At 44.5% G+C, this 22,801-nt stretch overlaps 1 protein-coding gene across 1 annotated transcript in view; it reads left to right on the top strand.

Moving 5' to 3' along the window:
• HAUS6 (HAUS augmin like complex subunit 6) overlaps positions 1–22,801 on the top strand; it is a 206,432-nt gene that overhangs the window by 43,164 nt on the left and 140,467 nt on the right. Inside the window, exons 5-6 of the mRNA XM_033920660.1 lie at positions 5,397–5,544; positions 17,046–17,111. Coding sequence (XP_033776551.1) covers positions 5,397–5,544; positions 17,046–17,111 — 214 coding nt within the window. The remainder of the gene's footprint in view (positions 1–5,396; positions 5,545–17,045; positions 17,112–22,801) is intronic.

Below are 22,801 nucleotides of genomic sequence, written 5' to 3'. Positions count from 1 at the left end.
ATCAGGAAATTGGATGTGCTCGCTGGATCTCAAGGAGGCTTATACTCGTATCCCCATTCATCCAGCCTTTCGCAAGTACCTCAGATTCAAAGTGGGGGATCTTCATCTGCAGTACAGAGTTCTTTTTTTCGGCTTGGCCTCATGCCCCAGAGTATTTACAAAATGTCTGGTGGTGGTCGCTGCAGCTCTTCGCACCCTAGGTCTTCATGTATTTCCATACCAGGACGACTGGCTTATCAAGGCCCCCTCTCTTCCAGGGGTTATTGCAGCGACCCAACAGACTATTATATTCCTCCAAAGTCTGGGGTTCGAGATAAACTTTCCCAAGTCTCAGTTAACCCCATCTCAATCTCTCCAGTTTATTGGGGCAACTCTGAACACTATCCACCTGAGGGCATACCTTCCACAACCACGTCAAGATACCCTCATTCGACTTTGTCATCAGGTCTCTCATCTTCCATCCATTTCTGCATGGAAATGATGGTTCTGCTCGGTCACATGGCTTCTACATTGCATGTGACTCCTTTTGCCAGACTTCACCTTCGCATTCCTCAGTGGACCCTGGCATCTCAATGGCATCAAGCCACGGACCCGCCATCTCAACAAATTACAATAACTCCTTTGTTGCGGAAGTCTCTCCATTGGTGGATGCTCTCTTCCAATCTTTCCAGAGGTTTACTATTCCACCATCTCCCTCATCAGAAGGTTCTCACAACCGATTCGTCTGCCTACGCCTGGGGAGCCCATGTCGACGGTCTCCGTACTCAGGGTCTATGGACTTCCACAGACCGTCAGTGTCATATCAATCAGTTGGAACTCAGAGCGATCTTCTATGCTCTCAAAGCTTTTCAGCATCTCCTCCACGACATGGTGGTTCTTGTTCGGACAGACAACCAAGTGGTCATGTATTATGTCAACAAACAGGGAGGTACGGGATCTTACTCCCTCTGTCAGGAAGCTCTGAAGCTGTGGCATTGGGCAATTCTTCACAACATCTTCCTCAGAGCTGTCTACATTCAGGGTCAACGCAACTGTTTAGCGGACAAATTGAGTCGTCTTCTACAGCCTCATGAATGGACACTCAGTTCTCCCACACTTCGTCAAATATTTGCCCGCTGGGGGACCCCCCAGATTGATCTTTTTGCGTCCCCCCTCAACTTCAAACTGCCTCAGTTTTGTTCCCGCATTTACACTCCTCAACGTCTTGAAGCGGATGTGTTTCTCCTGGACTGGAGGGCTCAGTTCCTTTATGCCTTTCCTCCATTTCCTCTGATTCTCAGGACTCTAGTCAAACTAAAGTCAGAGCACACCACCATGATTCTGATAGCTCCTTGGTGGCCCAGACAACTGTGGTACTCCCTTCTACTTCAACTCAGCACCAGGGAGCCTCTACTTCTGCCAGTTTTTCCTTCTTTGCTCACTCAGAGTCAAGGGTCCTTGCTTCATCCCAATCTACAGTCTCTACACTTGACAGCTTAGTACCTTTCTACATAACAGACTCTTCTCAATTTTCTCAGTCTGTTCAAGATATTTTACTTGCTTCCAGGAAGCTGTCCACTCGACAGTGTTACGGCCAGAAATGGACTAGATTTTCTGTTTGGTGTTCCACACCTCAGCTGCAGCCAATGTCTTCTTCGTTGGCATCTATTCTGGACTATTTGCTTCACTTGTCACAATCTGGGCTTCAATCTACATCTATTCGAGTCCATCTCAGTGCTATTGCTGCTTTTCATCAGCCTCTTGATGGGAAACCTCTCTCTGCACATCCCGTGGTTTCCCGTTTTATGAAAGGACTTTTTAATCTTCATCCACCATTTAAACCGCCTCCAGTGGTTTGGGATCTTAATGTTGTTTTGGCTCAACTGATGAAGCCTCCTTTTGAACCACTTGACAAAGCTCACCTCAAGTATCTCACTTGGAAAGCTGTATTCCTGATTGCCCTCACATCTGCTCGAAGAGTCAGTGAGTTACAAGCTTTGGTTGCGGACCCACCTTTCACAGTTTTTCACCATGACAAAGTGGTCCTCCGTACTCATCCTAAATTCTTACTTAAAGTTGTTTCAGAATTTCACATCAATCAATCTATTGTTCTGCCAGTATTTTTTCCAAAGCCTCATTCTCATCCTGGAGAAGCGGCACTTCATACTTTGGACTGCAAACATGCCTTGGCTTTCTACCTCCAACGCACTCAACCTCACAGAACATCTCCTCAACTTTTCATCTCCTTTGATCCGAATAAGTTGGGACGTCCTATCTCGAAGCGTGCCATCTCCAACTGGATGGCTGCTTGCATCTCTTTTTGCTATGCTCAGGCTGGTCTTCCTCTGCAGGGACGAGTGACGGGCCACAAAGTTCGAGCTATGGCGGCGTCTGTAGATTTCCTCAGATCAACTCCTATTGAGGAAATCTGCAAGGCTGCCACTTGGTCCTCGGTTCATACTTTCACCTCTCATTACTGTCTGGATACTCTATCCAGGAGGGATGGCCATTATGGCCAATCTGTTTTGCAAAATCTTTTTTCTTAAATTGCCATCTTTCCCTCCATCCCATTTTCCTTAGCTTGGAGGTCACCCATATGTTGAGAATATGCTACCTGCTTGTCCTGGGATAAAGCACAGTTACTTACCGTAACAGTTGTTATCCAGGGACAGCAGGCAGATATTCTCATAACCCTCCCACCTCCCCTGGTTGGCTTCTTAGCTAGGTATCTGAACTGAGGATCCTCACAGGAGACGCGCCCCCTATTTCGGGCGGGAAGGCACGCGCACATGCGCGGTGCAGCACTCGAAAGCTCAAAGATCTTTAAGCAAGTTTGCTTTCGAGGCTATCCGCTGTGGGGCTCCGTCGGTGATGTCACCCATATGTTGAATATCTGCCTGCTGTCCCTGGATAACAACTGTTACGGTAAGTAACTGTGCTTTTTCCTCTTGTAGTGACAAACTTGAGGGTCACTTGTTTTTAGGTGATACAGGCTTGAACACATGATTTTTCCTCTGTTCTATATGGTATTGATATTTGAAATGATTTAACATTTTTGATTTTCCTGATTTAAATTTAAAGTTATTTTTTTGCCTCTACAAACTTAGTTTTTGCAAGAAAACCACTGAGATGGACTCCTCAGTGCAGGATACTTCGGATTCATGTCCTGTTTGCAGTGAATGGCTCTCTGGCGAGCAGCTGTATTCCACTTGTTCAAGAACAAGGCATTTTGCGCCAGGAGAAGCTTCGCCAAATGTTAAGGGCCTTCCTGGATACTCCAGTCTCAACAGCCTGGAGGTACCTTCAGGTCCTGGGGTCCATGGTTGCAACCATTGATGTAGTTCCTGGGTGAGGGCCCATCTGCACCCACTGCAGGATTCGCTTATTTCTCAATTAGACTCCACAGCAGGATCCGTTGCATGCCTGGCTTTCTTGGACGGCAGAGACTCAGAACAGTCTGTCTTGGTGATTGAGTCCTCCATCTCTTTTCCGGGGTCTTCCCCTCCTGATCTCTGAATGGGTGATTCCGATATCAGACGCCAGCCTGTTCAACTTGAGTGCTCTTTGCTCGGACAGCCCGGTTCAGGGCCAGTGGTTCCTGTCTGAGAGAAAGTAGTTGATCAAACGTCTGGAGCTTTCAGAGATCCGGCTGGCTCTCTTGCATTTCAAGTGTCTTCTCAGGAATCAGGCGGTGTGTGTATTATCCCAGGAAAAGCAGGCAGATATTCTCACATGTGGGTGACGTCATCCATGGAGCCCTGGTATGGACAGCTGCAAAAGTGCATTGGCACTTTAAGAACTTTAGAAAGTTCGTGACTGACTGCGCATGTGCAAGTGCCATGTGCATGACTCTTCACTTCTTGGTTTTCCACGGAGCTAAGAAGTCATGCTCTTGAACGATCATTCGTTTTTAGCCTTTGTCTTCCCGCTTGCGCATTTATTTTTCATTTTTAAAATTTCCCTTTGTTCTCTCTCTTTTTTTTTTTTTTTTTTTTTAAAGAAAAGGAACCTCAGGAGAATTGAATTAAATGAGATCTTTTATGTTTTGTCTGCCTTTGATGTGGCAGCAAGAGTCTTGTCTGCTGATTAGACTCCTACTATCATGTATCCAGTTGCTCAAGATATAAAAACACAGGCAACTGAATTTTTGGGAGGTTGTAACAAAACCATATTCAAATAGAAGACTCTAGTTGTGATGTATAAATCTAATGTAATTTATATATTTCATATACCACCTCATCCTTGCAAAAGAAGGCTCAATGTGGTTTATGTTAAGACTTTGCATGGTTTGTAAATTTAAATATTTGTTTGAATTATACTATAAAAAATACTTAAACTGAAATAGAAGAAAACAAGAAAGTCTTAATTTTTTTGGAGGGGAAAGATTTGATAAGTAGTGCATGAACACAGACTGATAGGTAATTCATTCCATAGAGCAAGAACAGAAACCTTTAAACGATGGAAAAGACAGCTTATAAGCAGTAAATCATCTACGGCAGGGGTGTCCATCCTAATGCCCGATGGCCACAAGCGGCCCCATGAAATATTTTGTGCAGCCCTGGTCGAGGGTGATGCAGTGTTTTCCTCTGCTGCCACTGGGTGTTTACCGTCTTGCTGGCTCCCTCCTCTGTCTTGCTGCAGCGTTTGCGCGTTTGTGTGGCCCCAGAAACATTTTTTTCGGTCAATGCGGCCCAGGAAAGCCAAAAGGTTGGACACTTCTGATCTACGGCACTTTGTCATAGCAGACCTAAAGGCAATGGTACAACTGAGTCACTTGATTATCCATAAAATATTTTAAAAACTAGACAGTTGTACAGAATATTGTCTTTTTATACTTTAATAAAAAAATATTTAAATATAAAATCATCAGTGTTCAAGGCTTGTGCAGATGAGGACAGAGGGTCTGTGGGGACTAGGAATGGAGACAGAGCCTGTGGGATTGGGGGCAAGTTCAAACTTTATCCCTGTCTCATTCTCTAGAAAATATTCAAAAATTTATATCACATGTGCAAATCCTATAAAAGCAAACAAACTGGATTTCAATTTTTAATGTACAATTATATTTTAAAACCTCCTGACATAAAATAAAATACATGCAAATCCATGTGTATTGTCCAGATATAAAACAGATGCCCACCATGTTTGTGTGATACTAACATCATGCGACTTGGATGCAAAATGCAACACCTGGTAAGTAGAAAATAATTCATTCTTTCCCCCCCAACCCCCGACTCCTGCCTTATCCTTTTAAATTGTCATTGGACATCTTTTGTTTTACTTTTTACTCATCTTTTGCCTATATTTTCCTGATCTTCGAAAGGTAGTCAAAAAGTGTAATTGTATTTTCTTGTGTACACGTATTTCTATTTATTACAACTAAAAGTAGATGATATAACTTCTATTATGTGTTTTGTTAGGTGTCGATTCCAGTTTCTGTGATTCTTTGAATTCAAAGCCTAAAGACCTGCAGAAGGCACTTGCAAGAAATAAAGTGGCACATAATAGGTTTTTGCAAATCATCCAGAGAGAAGATACTATTATTCACAAGTATCAGCAAAAAGCACAGTAAGTAGCAGATATTATGGAATGGAGTGAATTACATATGACAATAAACAAACCCCCAAGTAGACTTGGTACAGTATAAAACTTGGTTCTGCCCCAGTTTCTAAAGATTCATTATTGTGGAATTTTATAATACCTCAATATATGAGTAATGTCAGGTATATTATACCATTTAAGATCAAGTACTTTTTAGTAATGCTGCCCGATTGAGGGAAACATTTTTCGAGTCGATTAGGCCTATTAAATCAATTTTTCAATTCAGTTCACATTTCCATCTCAATTGGGTGTTTTTTTCAAACATCCTTGCAGATTTATTTTGTAATTTCTTTTCTCACTCCACCCCCTTTGCCTTCTCCAACCCCACTCTGTGATGTAAACAAAATAAAAGACCTTTTCTCCCCCCCACCTTTTTTATGAAGCCACGTTAGGCTTTTTTATCACTGGCTGTGGCAGTATTAGCTCTGGCGCTTATAGGAATTCTGTATGCATTGGAGCTAATACCTCTGTGGCTGGTGATAAAAAAATAAGCCTAATGCAGCTTCATAAAAGAGGGGGGGAGGTCTGTTAGGTCCTAGCTCATGTTCGCTGTCTAACACCAGCTATGGCAGGATACACATTTCAAATCTGATATATTGTATTCTCAAAATTACATTACATTACAGATTTCTATTCCGCCTATACCTTGCAGTTCAAGGCGGATTACAAAAGATTTGACTGGACATTTTCCAGTGAAGATACACTTTTTTTTTTTTTTTTTTTTTAAACAACAGAGGAGATATAGCTGGAAAGATTCCGAGGGGATTTACAAGTTGGATAGTAAATTGACAGTGCAGAACTGTGTGATATAAACAAATAGATTACATTTGGAGTAGGTAAGATTACAATACATTTCAGGGATCTGTTTACTTGGTAGGTGATTTGGGGAGGATTTTATAGGGGAGAATTATCTGGAGGTAGGTGAAGAGGGGTTAAGATATTTGGATGAATTTTTTGAAAAGCAGGGTTTTGATTTCTCTTCGGAATGTTTTGAGGTCGCCCATTGTCATCAGCAGGTTAGAGATGGAATTATCGAGTTTTGCTGCTTGTGTTGCCAGAAGGTTGTCAAACATTTTTTTGCGCTGTGTGCCTTTGAGTGGGGGGAAGGCAAAAGGGTTCGGGGTTCTTCTGTGTCTTGAGGTGAAGATCTGGTTTAAGCGGTTGTTTAGGTAGGGGGAAGAGCCATTTAACGCTTTGAATAATAAGCAGTAGAATTTGAATTTTGAATTTGAATTGAATTCGTGCTTGTATGGGTAGCCAGTGAGAGTCTAAGAAGGCAGTTGTAATGTGATCATATTTTCTCAGGGAGTAGATCAGTCTGAGGGCGGTGTTTTGTATGGTCTGAAGTTGTTTTATCATCATGGCAGGACAAGGTAGATAGAGGGAGTTGCAATAGTCCAGTAAAACTAAGACTAGGGATTGGGTAATTAGTCTGAATTGTGCTGGATTGAAAAATTTTCTGACTTTACGTAGATTTCTCATAGTTAGAAAAGCTTTCTGGGTTGTCTTGTCGATTTGGGATTGCATTGTGCAGCATCTGTCTATCGTTACTCCTAGGAGTTTGAGTTCGGGTTGTATTGGGTATTTGGTATTTTTGATTTGCAGTTCTGTGATGGTAGTTTTGGCCTTTTCGAGCAAAAGGAATTTTGTTTTTTCTGAGTTTAGTTTCAGTTTGTGGTCCATCATCCATTTTTCCACTGTATCTAGGGTTGTTTCTAGCTTTGTTGTGGTGGTGGTCTCTGATGGGTCGAAGGGGAGGAGTATGGTGATATCGTCTGCGTAGCTGAAGGATGTGACATTTAGGTTGTCTAAAGTGGCTCCTAGGGAGGAAATAAAGAGGTTGAAGAGCATAGGTGAGAGAGGTGATCCTTGTGGAACTCCACAGGGATTGGACCATGGTTCTGATTTGATATCATTGGATTTTACCCTATAGGTTCTTGATTTGAGGAATCCTTGAAACCAATTGTGGACCTTGCCTGAGATCCCTATGGCGTCAAGTATCTGTAGTAATAAGGAGTGGTCAACTAGGTCAAATGCTGCGGAGAGGTCAAGTTGAATTAACATCATCTTTTTTCCTTTACTGATGTGTTGCCGGGCTGTATCTAGTAGTGAGACAAGTAATGTTTCTGTGCTGTGGTTGGTTCGAAATCTGATTGTGAGGGGTGAAGAAGGTTGTGTTTTTCCAGGTAGTTGGTGAGGTATTGTGCAACTAGGCCTTCTATTATTTTAACGTATATCGGTATAGAAGCGATAGGTCTGTAGTTGGAGGGGCTATTTATTGGGCCTTTGTGATCTTTCATGATTGGGGTGATTAAGATCTCACCTAGGTCCTGAGGGAATTGGCCTTCTGTCAATGTGGTTTGAATCCATAGCATAAAGTTGGCTTTGAAAGTGGTGGAAGCGTTTGATAACAGGTAGGTGGGGCAATTATTTAGGTCGCTGGAAGCATGGCTGTATTTATTGTAGAGTCTGTTCATATCCGACCAAAGTAGGATTGGGAAGTTGGACCAGATTCTGTCTGCTACGATGGCTTCACCTATTGAGGGGTTTGTTGTTATCTTTTCGAGATGGGTGTGTGTATTGATGAATGCGGTTCTGATATTGGTGATCTTGTTTTTGAAATGGTCTGCTAGTTGGATGGCTGTCGGTGGGTAGGTTCCTTGAGTAGCTAGGTAAGGTTTGGTGTCAGTGAGGTTCTTTACTAGATTGAATAGCTTTTTTGTGTCTGGGATTTTTGTGCCTATCAATTTGGAGTAGTAGGCTTTCCGTTTTTCCTTGAGTTTGGTCTTGTATTGGTTAATTTGATTTCTCCATGCTGTTTTGGTGTGTACTAAGCTCTTATTTTTTTTCCATTCTCTTTCTAGTTGTCTGCAGAGCTTTTTTGATTGGTGAAGTTTGGAGTCAAACCATTTATCTGATGGTCTGCAGATTTTGAATTTTGATTTTTCTGGGGCTAGCTCATTCAGGATGGTTTCGCTTATGGCTCACCATTGGGGTATGAATTCGTTGGGGGCTATATTGGTGATAACGGGGTCTGCTTTGTCCCAGAATGTGGAGGATTCGATTTTTTGGTGTGCTTTGAAGGAAGTTTTGGGTGGAGGTAGCTTGTTATTGCGTTGAGGCCAGTTGATATTAAAGGTGTATTTATAGTGATCTGACCAGAGGGAGGGGTGCCAGGCCCCATTTGAGATATGGATTTCGGGTTTGTGAGGGTGTTTTGGTCATGTAAGCAGCGACATCTAGTTGGTGGCCTTTTTCGTGTGTGGGTTGGGGGTTGAGGATCTGGTAGTTCAGTACTTTGAGGTATGAGAGTAAATTTATTACTTGTTTAGAGGTGTGATCTTCTAGATGGAGGTTTATGTCTCCTAGGAGTAGGTTATGAGGTGATGTTAGGGAGTTCTGGTAAATAAATTCTTCGAGAGCTTGTTTGTTATCATTCCATTTTCCTGGTGTTGAGTAGCAAAGGATGCATGTTAGTGTTCCTATGAGAGAGTCGTCGGATAGTTGACAGGCTAGGAGGTCTAGGTGGGGGGTAGAATGTTTGTCTAGGGTCTTTATATTGATGTTGTTTTTGAGTATGATGGCTAGACCTCCGCCACGTTTTTTTTCTCTGCAGACCAATTCTATTTTGTAACCCATTGAGCAGAATTCTGTGATGGATAGAAAATAGAAAATAAAATAGAAAATAAAATTGTTTTTCTACCTTTCACTGCCATATCCAACATTTCTGTTTCTTTCCCACTCTGTTCTCTCTCTGTCTCTATCTCACCCTATGTCCAACATTTCTTCCTTTCTTCCCCCTGAGCAGCAGCTTTCCATTCCTCCTTCCCATCTCCCTATGCAGTAGTTCTCCATACCTCCCTAGCATCCCTTTGTGCAGCAACTCCCTACCTGCTCCCCAGCTGTGAGATCAGACATACCTCTGTGCCTCCTAAAGCAGCAATGGCAGGCCTGCAGAGGCAGCACTGTGAACAGGCTGCTCGCGGCCTTCCCCAACAGGGCTTCCCTCTCCTACATCATCAGTGACGTGGAAGAGAGAAGGCCCAGCTGAGCAAGCCATAAGTGGCTGCTGTTGCTTTAAGGGAGAACAAATTGAACCAAAGTGAATCGATTTGAATCAGCGAATCGGGCAGCACTACTTTTTTTAGAAGCAAACTAAACTAAACCAAACTAAACTAAGCCTTAGGTTTATATACCGCATCTTCTCCACTGAAGTGGAGCTCGACACGGTTTACAGAGTTTAAAAAATATGGGAAGAGAGAAGAGAAAGTTTACAAAGCATAAAAAGAGGGGATGTAATCAGGAGAAGAGATTATTATATGCTAGAGAAAAGCCAGGTTTTCAGTTGTTTTCGGAATAGTTGGAGGGAGTCCAGGTTCCGCAGCGGGACAGTGAGGTCGTTCCAGAGGCCGGTGATTTTGGAGAGGAGGGATCTACCCAGTTTACCTGCATAGAGAATGCCGTGTAGAGAGGGAAAGGATAGTTTATTTCTGTGGGCAGATCTGGTGGTAGTTGATGTCGGGGCGAGGAAGGATAGAGGGATTAGGGGCGGAAGGATGCCGTGAATGATCTTGAAAGCCAGGCAGGAGCATTTGAAATGAATTCTGGAAAGTACTGGGAGCCAGTGAAGATTGGTAAGTAGAGGGGAGACGTGGTCATATTTGCGTTTAGCAAAAATCAGCTTAGCCGCAGTGTTCTGGATAAGCTGGAGTCTGCGAAAACTTTTTTTTCGTTAGGCCTAAGTAGATGGCGTTACAATAATCGAGTTTGGATAGGATGATGGATTGTACAAGGACGGTGAAATGCTTTTGGTGAAAATAGGATCTAACTTTCCTCAGCATGTGGAGGCTGAAAAAACAAGATTTTGCCAGGGAATTCAGGTGATCGTTGAGGGAAAGGGAGGAGTCGATAGTGATGCCAAGGACTTTGCTTGAGAACTCAAGGTGTAGAGCAGGGCCTGTGGGTAGGGTGAAGAGGGCGGGCAGGTGGGCTAATTTTGGGCCGAGCCAAAGTAATTTTGTTTTTGATTCATTTAATTTCATCTGTACTGAGAGGGACCAGGCATGAAGTCTCATTATGCATGATGTGATGTTCTCTTGGAGGTTTGTAAGGTTTGGATCTGTTTCCAGGAGGATGAGGATATCGTCTGCATATGTGTAAATTGTTTCAAGGGGGGATAGTTTAAGGAGCTTCAGGGAGGTCATATATATGTTGAAGGGGATAGGGGAGAGCCCTGAGGAACACCACAGGATGGTGTCCATGAAGCGTATTTGGAGCCGTTTGTGTTGACAATGTAGGAACGATCGCGAAGGAAGTTTGAGAACCACTTTAGGATAGAAGAGTCTATCCCAATCTCGGAAAGTTGGTAGATTAGTATGTCGTGATGCACGACGTCGAAAGCCGCGGAGAGATCAAACTGTAGGAGAACAGCAAATTTGTTTTGGGCGTGTAGTTGTTGCACCTTTGAGATTAGGGAAACTAGGAGGGACTCGGTGCTGAAATTGGGCCTAAATCCGTATTGGTAGTGTTGGAGAATGGAGAATCTCTCTAGGTAAGAGGAGAGCTGAGTGGCGACTATGGTCTCTAGAAGTTTTGTTAAAAGAGGGATGTTTGCTATGGGGCGATAGTTCGATGGTGAGGAAGGGTCAAGATCGGGTTTTTTCAGAAGAGGGGATAAGGCAATGTGTCCCATTTCGGTGAAGAACAGGCCCGACAGTAAGACTTTGTTTATGAGGTTAGTAAGGGAAGAGATGGCCTGTGTAGGGATTTTTTCATAAAGGTAGGATGGGAAGGGATCTAGGATGCACTTGCAGGATTTAAGTTTGAGGCAAAGTTTAGAGATCTGGGTCTCGGATACAAGTTTGAATGTAGTCCATGATCTGTCGGCAGGGATAGCGTCTGAGTCTTTCGGGGGTAGAGAGTTGTAGGAGATAGCTGAGGGAAATGAGCTCTTTATGGTAGTGATCTTCTCGTTGAAAAATTTGGCTAGGTCATTTGGAGATGGGAGGGGGCGGAGTCATTTTTAGAAGTTAGGTTCCGCCAGATGTGGAAGAGTGTACTGTTTTGGTTTTTGACCTGGAGATTTTGTCTCCATAGTAATTCTTCCTAGCTTTTTTTAGTACGGAGTTGTAGGATTTGATGTTTTCTCTCCAGGATTGCTTATCTAGGGGGGATTTTGATTTTTTCCATCTCCGTTCCAGGGCCCGACATTTCTGTTTTAATTCTCTGTGGTAAGGGAGGTACCAGGGAGCCTTGTGAGAATAGGAGATGGTTTTAGTGGTTAGAGGGGCAAGGGCACGGTACGTGGATTCGGAAAGAGTCACCCAGTTGTGCCAGATTGAGTCAGGGTTCGTGTGAGTGGGAAGGGGAGGGAGTTTGTTGAGAAACTGGGACCAGAATAGTTCATTTGAGATCTTTTTGCGGTAGGTGATGGAGTTTGTGGCACGGGTTGGGGTATCAAGGGCTGACATGAAGACAGGGAGGCAGAAAGAGCCTAGGAGGTGATCCGACCAGGGGACATGTTCCCAACGGGTCGTATCTGTGGAAGTTTTATGCTCAGTCAGGTCAAGAAAGCTAATGATGTCAATGGAGTGCCCCTTTTCATGGGTAGAAGTGGGCGGTAAAATAGGTAAAATATTTTATAAAAATTGAATGAACTGGTGCTTAACTTATCCAAGTGTACATTTTACTAGTATTACATGCCCTTAAAGTATAATACTTGATTGTTTGGTAGGGAAAAGATAAAAGTCCAAAACCAGTACTATATAAGAACATAACATAAGAATAGCCTTACTGGGTCAGACAAGTTATCTATCTAACCCAGCATCCCATCTCCACGGAGGCCAATCCAATCATAGGTATCTGGCAAAACCCCAAATAGTGGCAGCATTCCATGCTACCAATCCAGGGCAAGAAGTGGCTTCCCATATTTCTGTCTCAACTAGAGAATGACATAGGGAAAAATTTGTCCCCATCCCGTCCCCACGAGCTCTGTCCCCATTCCCGTCTCCGCAAACCATCTGATCCCATCCACACAAGTCTCGAATAGTTTTATACGGAACTTATTTTATCTATAATAATAAAACGCTAAGCGCGCATGCACACTGCTACCTGCGTGATCCGCGATCCGTATGTCCGTGGCAGGCAGGAATGTGCATGCGCGCTACTGGCAGAGAAATTGTAAAGCGCGGACCTCCCTGCTCTCCAGCTCCTCCAGGCATCGAGCGGCAGTCCTCCATCCAGTCCACTGAAGCGGCTCTTCTGTCTCTTCAAAAAAGCCTACTGGGAGAAATTGTGGTATTTCAAGTGATGTACTAAGTTAATATGTTGTTACTTTCTGTGCACTTGATGTAAAATATAAATTGAATAAACAATTAAAAAAAAAAGCCTACTGAGGATAGCAGCTAGCCGCGGATAACCCACCAAAACAGTGGGAGAAAAAAAGTACGGGGACAAGGTCATTCAACGCCCCATGGAGTGGTGAATGGCTTGTCTCCGAGGTTAAGGGATGGAATGTGCGCAATCCAGCAGCTCCCTCCCTTCTTCCTAACGATCGCCGCCGTCCGGGCATCTCCCTCCCTCCCTTCCTTCCCCTCACATCTGTGACGATTTTCTTTTTGTCTCCCAGCTGCCCGAGCTGGCTTTCATCAAGTCGAACACGGCTGCTTGAAACTTCTCTACTGCCATTCTCTAGTTTCAACAGCAGACTATAGGACTTTTCCTCTAGGAACTTGTCCAAACCTTTTTTAAATCCAGCTATATTAACTGCTATTACCACATCCCTTGCCAATGTATTCCAGAGCTTAACAATTTTCTGAGTGAAAAAATATTTCCTCCTCTTTGTTCTGAAAGTATTTCCCTGTAACTTCAAGTATCCCCTAGTCTTTGTAAATCTTGATGCATTAAAAAATTGATCAATTTGTACCCGCTTTACACCTCTCAGGATTTTGTAGACTTCAGTCATATCTCCCCTCAGATGTCTCTTTTTCAAGCTGAAGAGCCATAACCTCTTTAGTCTTTCCTCATAAGAGAGGAGTTCCATCCCCTTTATCATCTTGGGTTGCCCTTTGAACCTTTTCTAGTTCTGCTATATCTTTCTTGAGATAAGGAGACCAGAACTGAACGCAGTACTCAAGGCGAGGTCGCACCATTGAGCGATACAGAGGCATAACATTCTTAGTCTTGTTCACCATCCCTTTTTTAAAATAATTCCAAGCATCGTTTGCTTTTTTAGCTGCCATTGCACATTGGGTGGTAAGTTTCAGTGTATTGTCTATGATGACACCTCAATCTTTTTTTTTGAGTGCTGACCCTAGCATCCAATAAGCATAGGCTTGTATAAATTACATACATCTCATCCTATGTGCGGCTGTTTTATAGTGATGTGGATGTCAAAATTGGGAAATTGGGAGGAGGGATATGGAATATTTTGATATATAATTTTGAAATTATACACAATGGGTATTTTAGGCCAGAGGGTTAAACTCATCTGTCAGGTGGGTTGTAGAGAGCCCACTGTTTTGTTCTCATGCTCTACCTCCCATCACTCTGAAATGAGCTCCACCCCATTTCAGTCTTTCTCTCTACAAGCGAGGAGCAGGGAGGTTGTCTGTCCTGCTCGAGTTTAATCTTTATTATTTTGGGTTTTTTTTAAATTATACGGTCAGTGGATTTCTGTGTTGCAGAGGATCCCAATCATCCCGGATCATCTCTGGTTGCGAGAAGATACAGACTCTCAGGACTGAGGTCTGTAGCCCACAGGCATATGCCTCGCATGATGCCTGTGTAGCCAGTCTGCATCATTAGTTCTCAGAGCTTAGAGTCCATATCCTGCAGTCTGCAGTTTGTTTTTTGTTTTTTGTTTCCACATCTGGAAACAGTCCTTAAACGCATCTTCAGGAATCGCCAAAAGTTGCTGTGTCGAATCACTTTCCTTTCAGCGTGGATTTAAGTTTAGGAAGCAAGAAGTCAGCAGGGGCCAAACCAGGAGAGTAAGATGGCTGGGGAAGAACTGTCGTCGTGTTTTTTTGTGCAAAATTTGCAAATTTTGATGCATTCAAAACACCTTCTATGACTCATGATATGTTCCTCATAAGCCACTTTCAATACTTCATAAGTTTCTGTAGCAGTCTTACCCAATTTAAAACAGAGCTTAACACTGTAGCGCTGCTCATTGAGGTCACATACGGAAAAAAGGAGGTTATTTATGAGGTTTCAAGCTACTCAACGTCACTTATTGCATCTCAAAAGAACTTCCCATTGGCGTGCAATTCAAACTGTCCTGGAACTTTTTGAACAGATCTTGTATCTGAAGGGGGTCATTTTTCCAGTGCCATGTAGCATGTAAGGGGATGGGGAGGGAGCTTTGGGATTCACCTCCCCTTATGCTTCTAGTGGCTTAGGTGCTCAACTGGAGCATTTTTTGGGCCAGAAATTCTGACAGTTACCAGTGGAAGTGGACTTTGCATCCCCAGCAAAGTGCATCTGTGTACTGGTGGACAAACACCAGAAGCCAGCGTAGGAGACCCTGCCAGGATCCTTCCTTCTGACACAGCCTTCCCCCTTCATACGTAACTTCTTGTTTTGAAAAGGAGGAAGGCCAGGTCAGAGGGGAAGACTCTGTACAGGTCACAGGCAGCCTTTCAATAGGGCTGCCGCTGACTTCAAGGCTGAAGATTGGTTTTGAAAAGGTAAAGGGTGCTGGTTCAGGAGCGCAGATGGGGACAGAGCTGCAGTCAGGTCTGGGAGGGGAAGGAGAGATGCCATACCTTGCTGGGGGAAGGGAGGGTGGGGAGGGTTGTAAGGAAGACAAGTAGGCAGAAAGGCTGCATGTAATTAATCATGAATAAGTTTTAAAATTATGATTAATAATTAACATTAATTGCGATATCGTGATTAACATGCAGCCATAGAAATCATGTATGCTTTTTATTGCACCAACAGGTGCAAAATTTGCAAGCCTGCAGCAATTTTTGTAGCCATAATAGGTGCTAACAGTTTCAAAAGGATGTTCTCTGAAAATTTAACTTTCAGGTTTGTATCCATAAACCTGCAAGCAGCCTATGGTATGTGAGCATCACTGCTATAATTTTATTACAGCACAATTGTTGAAGCAAATTTGCAGTTTTTGGTATTTGTATTTTAGAAATATGCCTACCTAGCAATGTATAAAATTTTGATGTTGGTTTACTCATTTCAAAGCTCTCAAGTATGTTAATATTTTGTATGTAACTTACCCTTCTTCCTTTTCCTAATGTTTTCAAGACATGTTTGTCTGTTTATATTCAATACCTCCCCCTTTTTTTAATTGTAAACTGCTGAGTTTTTAACCTCAGTTTTATATTTGCAGTATATCAAATAAATTGAACTTGAATTGAAGTTACATGTCCCCCGCCTCCGATTCTCTAACTGGTGCCAGTTAGAGAATCGCACCTGCCTGATTGCAAAGATAGGCGGATCAGTTGCCTATCTTTGCCAGGGGATCTCTTGCCATCAGCTGATCGCGACATGGGAATCCTAGATTAGCTGAGCCATCAGGACTCCATGAAGCCGCAACTTTGGGGAGTCCTGCTGGCTTAGCTGATTAGAGGGGAAATACCCCTGCTGAGATCAGCTGTGGCAGAGGCCCCCCCCCCACTGACCTGCCCCCTGAAATCAGCAGGAGAGAGGCTCACTCCCTCTTGCTGCCGGGCCCTCTCAATCCCCCAACGCTTGAAACACCCCCCTGGGATGGGCCTTAGGCACCTGGGCCAGTCAGAGCTTTAGGGCTCTTTCCCAGTGCATCCGGCAAGGAGGCCTAAGGCCCATCCTATGGGGGGAGCCATAGGCCCCCTCCATTGTATATCCCAGGATGTACTGGGAAGGAGAAGCCCCACCATTTTGGAAGAAGCTGGCCTTCCAATTGGGGAGACAGGACATCCCTCTTGCTGGTCTTCTTCAATAGGTATGGGGTGTGTTGGAGTGGGGTGTTGGGGGATCGAGTGTGCCCAGCGGCATTAGAGAGTGGGCATCCATCCTGCCGATCATGGATGTGGGGTGTCAGGGGATCAAAGGTGTTATGCTGGAGGGCCTACATTTCAGATGTCTGTCGTGGCTCTAGGAAGATGCATAGGAACGCTTAAACTCACCCAAGGCCACTAATGGGCAAAACCACGCCTCATCTTTGTCAAGCTTAAGTGTATCCTACGTGTCTCCCTAGACCTGCGACATACGCCTACTGTGTATAGGTATCCTTCCTGGGGAAACTTTTTTTTTTTTTCTCCTAAAATCTTGTGTCTCAATTGATTGCCAGACAGTGGTAGGATGCTTACCACCGCTTACATTCAGGATGCCCGTTTACAGAATCAGCTTCTAAATATGCTCATCAAGTAGAGAGCAGGTTAGGTTTTTGGCAGTTGAGCTGTTTTAACATGAACTTAAAGGTTTACCTGTAATTGTCACCTGTTTTCCACATGCTTTTTTCTCTGTAGGTTAATGGTTAAACAGATAAGAGACTTGAGATCTGAATATGCAGCTCTGCAGAGCCATCTTCAAAAGTATGTATCTAGCTGTAACAAGAGACTTATTATAAACTATTTGACTTAGGGACCCTTTTACTAAACAGTGTTAAGAGCTAATGTTTACTTAACTTGGGAGAAAAGGCTTACATTTTGTGATAGATTGCCTGTCAGTGCCTGCTAATAATGCCTTATTTTTTTTTCTGGATTTTTTTTTTCTTTTTAGGCGGGGAGGGGGGTGTTATTGGCAGGGAAATATTATCCAGCTAGCACATTTGCATTAACGTAAAGTTAACATGGAAACACAAAAGGGAAGATTCTCAAAACTTAACATTGCCTTTAACGCGATCGCTAAGCCTACTCCAGCCAGTTTAGTGTGTATGCATTTTAGTGGTGGATTATCAAAATGACTTACTGTGGTCTTTTCCAAGCTTCCTAGCAGTCTCCTATTCTGCCATGCAAATGGGCTCATCAATGTTTAAACGAGCACTCCAGGCAATTCTTTACATTACATTACGGATTTCTATTCCGCCTATACCTTGCAGTTCAAGGCGGATTACAAAAGATTTGACTGGACATTTCCAGTGATGATCACATTACAGAGGATTTTACTGGACATTTTCCAGTGAGGATACAATTTTTTTTTTTTTCTAGGGGATCTTACGGGTTGGATAGTAAACTGACAGTGCCTAGCTGTGTGATATTAGCAAATGGAATACAGTTAGAGTAGGCTAGATTACAATCTTTTTTAGGGGTCTGTTTACTTGAAGGGTGATTAGGTGGGATATTTGGGGGAGGATTATCTGGCGGTAGGTGAATTATCTGGAGGTAGGTGATATTAGCTGGAGGTAGGTGAAGAGGGTTTAAGGTTTTTGGATGAATTTTTTAAAAAGCAGGGTTTTGATTTCTTTACGGAATGTTTTGAAGTCGTCCGATGTTGTCAGCAGGTTGGAGATGGAATGGTTGAGTTTTGCTGCTTGTGTTATTATTACCAAGTGCTTTTCCAAGCCAAGCAGCAGTTTTTGGTGACCAAAAATCAACGACTGGTCCGGGGATGCTGGTAATGTGTCAGCACTTGAAAAGTGCATCTCTGGTGTGTGTTTCTATTCTGGCTTATGAAAATTATTTTTTTTTTTTAACAAGATTCACATAAATTATAGAAGCTTTTTTGTATGGGGGGAGGGGGAACAAAAGCACGCTTCTTAAGCATATGTATTATAGGCGTGTCTTATGTGCCGACTTCCTCCCGCCGCTGTCCAGCAACCCCCCTCCCTCTAGCAGTGGGAGGGATGTCCACTCCCTCCCGTCGTCGCCGTCAAGCAAACAAGCAAACCCTCTGATGCACATGCGCCCCCCCCTGGCAGCAGGAGGGATGCCTACTCCCGCCACCGGTGTTGTGCTCCTGGTGACCCCCCCCACCTTGATCACAAAGGCCACCTGGAGAGATGCCTGCTCCCTCCAGCCAGCAAGCCTGCCTCTTCAATATAACGGGCCTTTCCCTCCCCAGCACATCCTGGAATGCACCAGGGAAGGGCCTAAGGCTCTGATTTGCCCAGACACCTAAGGCCTCTCCCGTAGGATGGGCGGGAAGGCTCAGGGAAGGGGGAGAGTGTTGTGTATTGGGAGGGTTGCTTGATGGTGGCGGGAGGGAGTGGGTAACCCTCCTGCTACTGGGGGAGGGAAGAGGAGTGTATGTGTGTCGGGGGGTTGTTTGGCGATGGGAGGGAGTGGGTATCCATCCTGCTGCCGGGGGGGATGCATGTGTGTCAGGGATGTTGCTTGATGGCGGCAGGTGGAAGTAGGCATCCCTCCCGCTGCCGGGGGTGGGGGTTGGGGGATGATTGTTTGATGGCAGCGGCAGAAATGAGTGGGCATTTCTCCTGCTGTCAATGGTGTGTGAGAGCATCCCTCCTGCTGCCAGGGGGTGCATGTCAAGTGGGTTGCTGGGTGACAGCAGTGGGGAGTGGGCATCCCTCTTACCAATCTTTGATTTGGGGTATTTTTTTTAATTTGTGGGCACATTCTGCACGTCGATTGCTATACCAGCGATCGGCATGTGCAAATTTAGTGAACCTCTGCAACTCTGTGAACCTCATTTGCATGTGCATTTTTTAAAGAATGACTTGCCTTATTGAAATCGTTACAGTAGTGGCCACAACAGTAGCCCGTCTGATTTTACTGCAAATCTTCCCCTCATTTAGTCCAGACTCCTATTTAAGTTGTTACTGGTTATTAAGTTGATTTTTGAGATTCTCCAGAGACAAGCAGGGGAAATGCGGACACACTTTCTGGTGAAGTCCTCCGACTGAACATGCAGCTGGTGCATGCTGGTGCCGGGAAACGGAAGCGCTTCACTGCTGCCACTGTTGGAAAGAACAAAAATGGTGCCCGTTGCCAGCAGTAAGAAGAAACAGCTTGCTGGGGAAGCAAGTACAACACCTCCCCCACGTTTCTGTGAAGTCAGCGTCATCTAGCACAAAAAGCCTGCGGTTGCCTCATGACAAAAAGACAAGACAGGGAGGCCTCCTGTAGGCACTGCTACTGCCTCATAGCCCTCACTACTTCCACACCTGGTACTATCTCTCCTAAGCAGGCACTCTAGCCTCATTTGCTCCTAATTATTTCTTCACAGGAACAAATTTCTATGCATATGGTGGTAAATTTTTTTCTCTCATTTACAAAATTTCATGAAGGATAGTGCTGCACTGCTGCACCAACCCCCACCTTCTCCTTCCCCTTCAGTGGACATATAACAGTGCCCTGACTGTTTTGACCAGCGTCTTTCTTCAGACCTTTTGGGCCAAGAACCTTTGTCTAATCATCCTGATATTGCTTGGTCTCCTCATACTTCGCTCTGTACTTCACTTCGACAGCAAACATCTCCTACCAATAACTGGTATGATTCCCCTCGGTCTATCCCTTTGGATTCAGACACTCCTTCTCAACCCCGGTGGTCTTTACAACCAGACCATCTGGAGGAGTATCCTAAATTCCTGCAGAAGGTGTCTACTTTTCTAAGTCTTAACCAGTCTGTCATGCTGTCTGGAAAAAAAGATTTACAAGCAATCCTCAAGTCCTATCAGACTCCTGCAAAAGGATTTATCCCAGGACAAGCAGGCAGCATATTCCCACACATGGGTGACGTCACCGACGGAGCCCCGCAGCGGACAGCCTCGAAAGCAGACTTGCTTGAAGATCTCGAACTTTCGAGCACTGCACCGCGCCTGCGCGCGTGCCTTCCCGCCCGAACTAGGGGGCGCATCTCCTGAGAGGATCCTCAGTTCGTTTATTTCCGCGGAGACAAGAAGACACGTTTTCTTTTTCTGCAGCATTGCCTTCTCATCACCGCGGCTGTTTCTTTATTAAAGTACGGTCGCTGTGCTTGTTTTTTATTTCCTTTCTTTTTCTTTTGATAAAAATATATATAAAAAAAAATATATATATTGTTTTTCTTTTTTTGTTCGGCCGTCGAGCTTTGGGCCTAGGCCTAGGCTCCTTCGTTCGACACGGACTTTATTTTTTCCATGTCCCGGCCTCTTACCGGGTTTAAACGTTGTCGACAGTGTAATCGGGTGATTTCTGTCACCGATCCCCACTGCCGTTGTTTACAGTGCCTGGGTTCTTCTCATTCCCCAGAAGATTGTCATCGCTGCTTCACCCTTATTCCACGGGCCTTTCGGCGACGTTGTGCTCAATTTTTTCAAATTTTCAGCATGGAGCAATCTTCGGATCCGGCCTCGACCGTAGCGGCTGCTCCGGTCTCGAAGGCTTCGACTCCGACGACCTCGACACCTGTGGTCTCGAAGGCCTCGACCCAGACTCCGGCTGGAGTTTCGGTCTCGAAGGCCTCGACCTATTCTGCTTCGGTTGCCTCGAAGACGACGCCATCCACGAAGTCTTCTACGGGGGGTAAGTCTCCGAGTTCCCTTTCAGGTGCCGTATCCAAGAAGCCACCAGAGTCCTCGGCACGTCCACCTTCGAAGCGTACCTCCAAGATAAGGGAATACTCACCTTCGAGGTCGCCCTCTTCGGAGCGTACTGCTGCACCTACGAGGTCAGAATCTTCTGTCTCGGTGCCGATGCTAGAGGACATGTTGAAATCTATACTCACCACTCAGATTTCCTCCTTAGTGGCTCAATTGGTCCCGTCCTCGACCTTGCCTCGGACTGATCAGCCTGTCACTCAACCAGAGCTTCCAGTCTCCCGAGGCCGATCCCGGACACCGAAGAACATTTCTTCATCAGAGTCTTCTCCGGGCTCACCTCCTCCGAAGCATCGATCGAAGCATTCAAGACCTGTTACTTCTAAGCTTCGGAGGGAGTCTTCGAATTTGGATACCGAGGCTTCTTTACCTCGTTCTTCGAAGTCGAAGCATGGATCTCGACATCATCGAGCCTCGACTCGAAGCCCTTCTCGATCCAGAACACCGTCGAAGCCAGTTCGTCGAGACAGTCCTCCACATACCTCGACTCATTCTGTAACACGTACACCTGGTACTTCTCCTTCCAGGAGTTTGAAAAGAAAGCATTCTCTTACTCCAACTCACAGTGCAGCTTCTTCGGTCACTCTGCGTCTGGAATCAGACCTTTCACCATATTCTAGAGAGGCTTCTCCATCCTACTCAGTTCAACATAAATCTCGCAGTGGTTCTCCTGAGGAAACATCTGATCCAAAATCAATTTCTTTTGCCAAATTTATCTTTGACATGGGCCAAGCTCTCAAGATAGACCTTCATTCAGACTCAAAATATACTCCTGAATACTTAGCGGATATGGAGCTTCCCCATCCACCAAAAGAGTCACTCAGATTACCTATGACTCCTGTTCTGCAGCAGACCTTCACTCGCAATATGGAAACCCCTTATTCTATCACTGCTATCCCATCCAAATTAGAATCTCGTTATAGAACGGTCCCCTGTAAAGGATATGAAAAGTCTCAACTTTCTCATCAATCTCTGGTTGTAGAATCATCATTGAAGAAAGCACATCCCTCCAAAATCTATGCTTCGGTTCCTCCTGGTAGGGAAGGCCGTACCATGGATAAGTTTGGACGTCGTTTATACCAGAACTCTATGATGGCAAATAGAGTTCTTAATTATAATTACATATTTACGTCCTACTTCAACCATTTTTTAAAGATTTTATCTTCATTTTACCCGGACATCTCTACCAATCGCCTATCAGAATTTAAAAATATCCTTAAGACTCTTTCTCAGTTGAGACTCTTCATGCTACAAGCTTCCTATGATGCCTTTGAACTCTCGTCTAGAGTGTCGGCATTTGCTGTAGCCATGCGTAGGTTAGCATGGTTACGGATAGTGGACATGGATCCTAACCTTCAGGATAGATTGGCTAATCTTCCTTGTCAAGGAAATGAATTATTTGATGACTCTATTGAGGCGGCTACAAAGCGTCTTTCAGAACATGAGCGCTCTTTTGCTTCCCTCATTCGTCCAAAACCTAAACCTGTACCAACTAGAGGTTTCAAACAAACTCCACGTCTCTATCCGCAGAAAACAACTCCTGCTTTTTCTAGACCTCCTGCTCGTCGGCCTCCTCCACAACAAAGGCAACAAAAATCTCAGACTCCTGCTGCCACCAAGCCTGCTCAGTCTTTTTGACAATCTCGACCTGAGCATTCAAATTTCTCTGTTTCCAAATTCTCCCCTCCCCATAGGGGGTCGCCTGTCCACTTTTTATCACCAATGGGAGCTCATTACTTCAGACCT

Source organism: Geotrypetes seraphini, chromosome 1 (genome assembly GCF_902459505.1).
Source record: "Geotrypetes seraphini chromosome 1, aGeoSer1.1, whole genome shotgun sequence".
Classification (NCBI taxonomy): Eukaryota; Metazoa; Chordata; class Amphibia; order Gymnophiona; family Dermophiidae; genus Geotrypetes; species Geotrypetes seraphini.
Note: the sequence above shows the minus strand (reverse complement) of the source record. Positions and strands in the feature narration are given on the sequence as shown.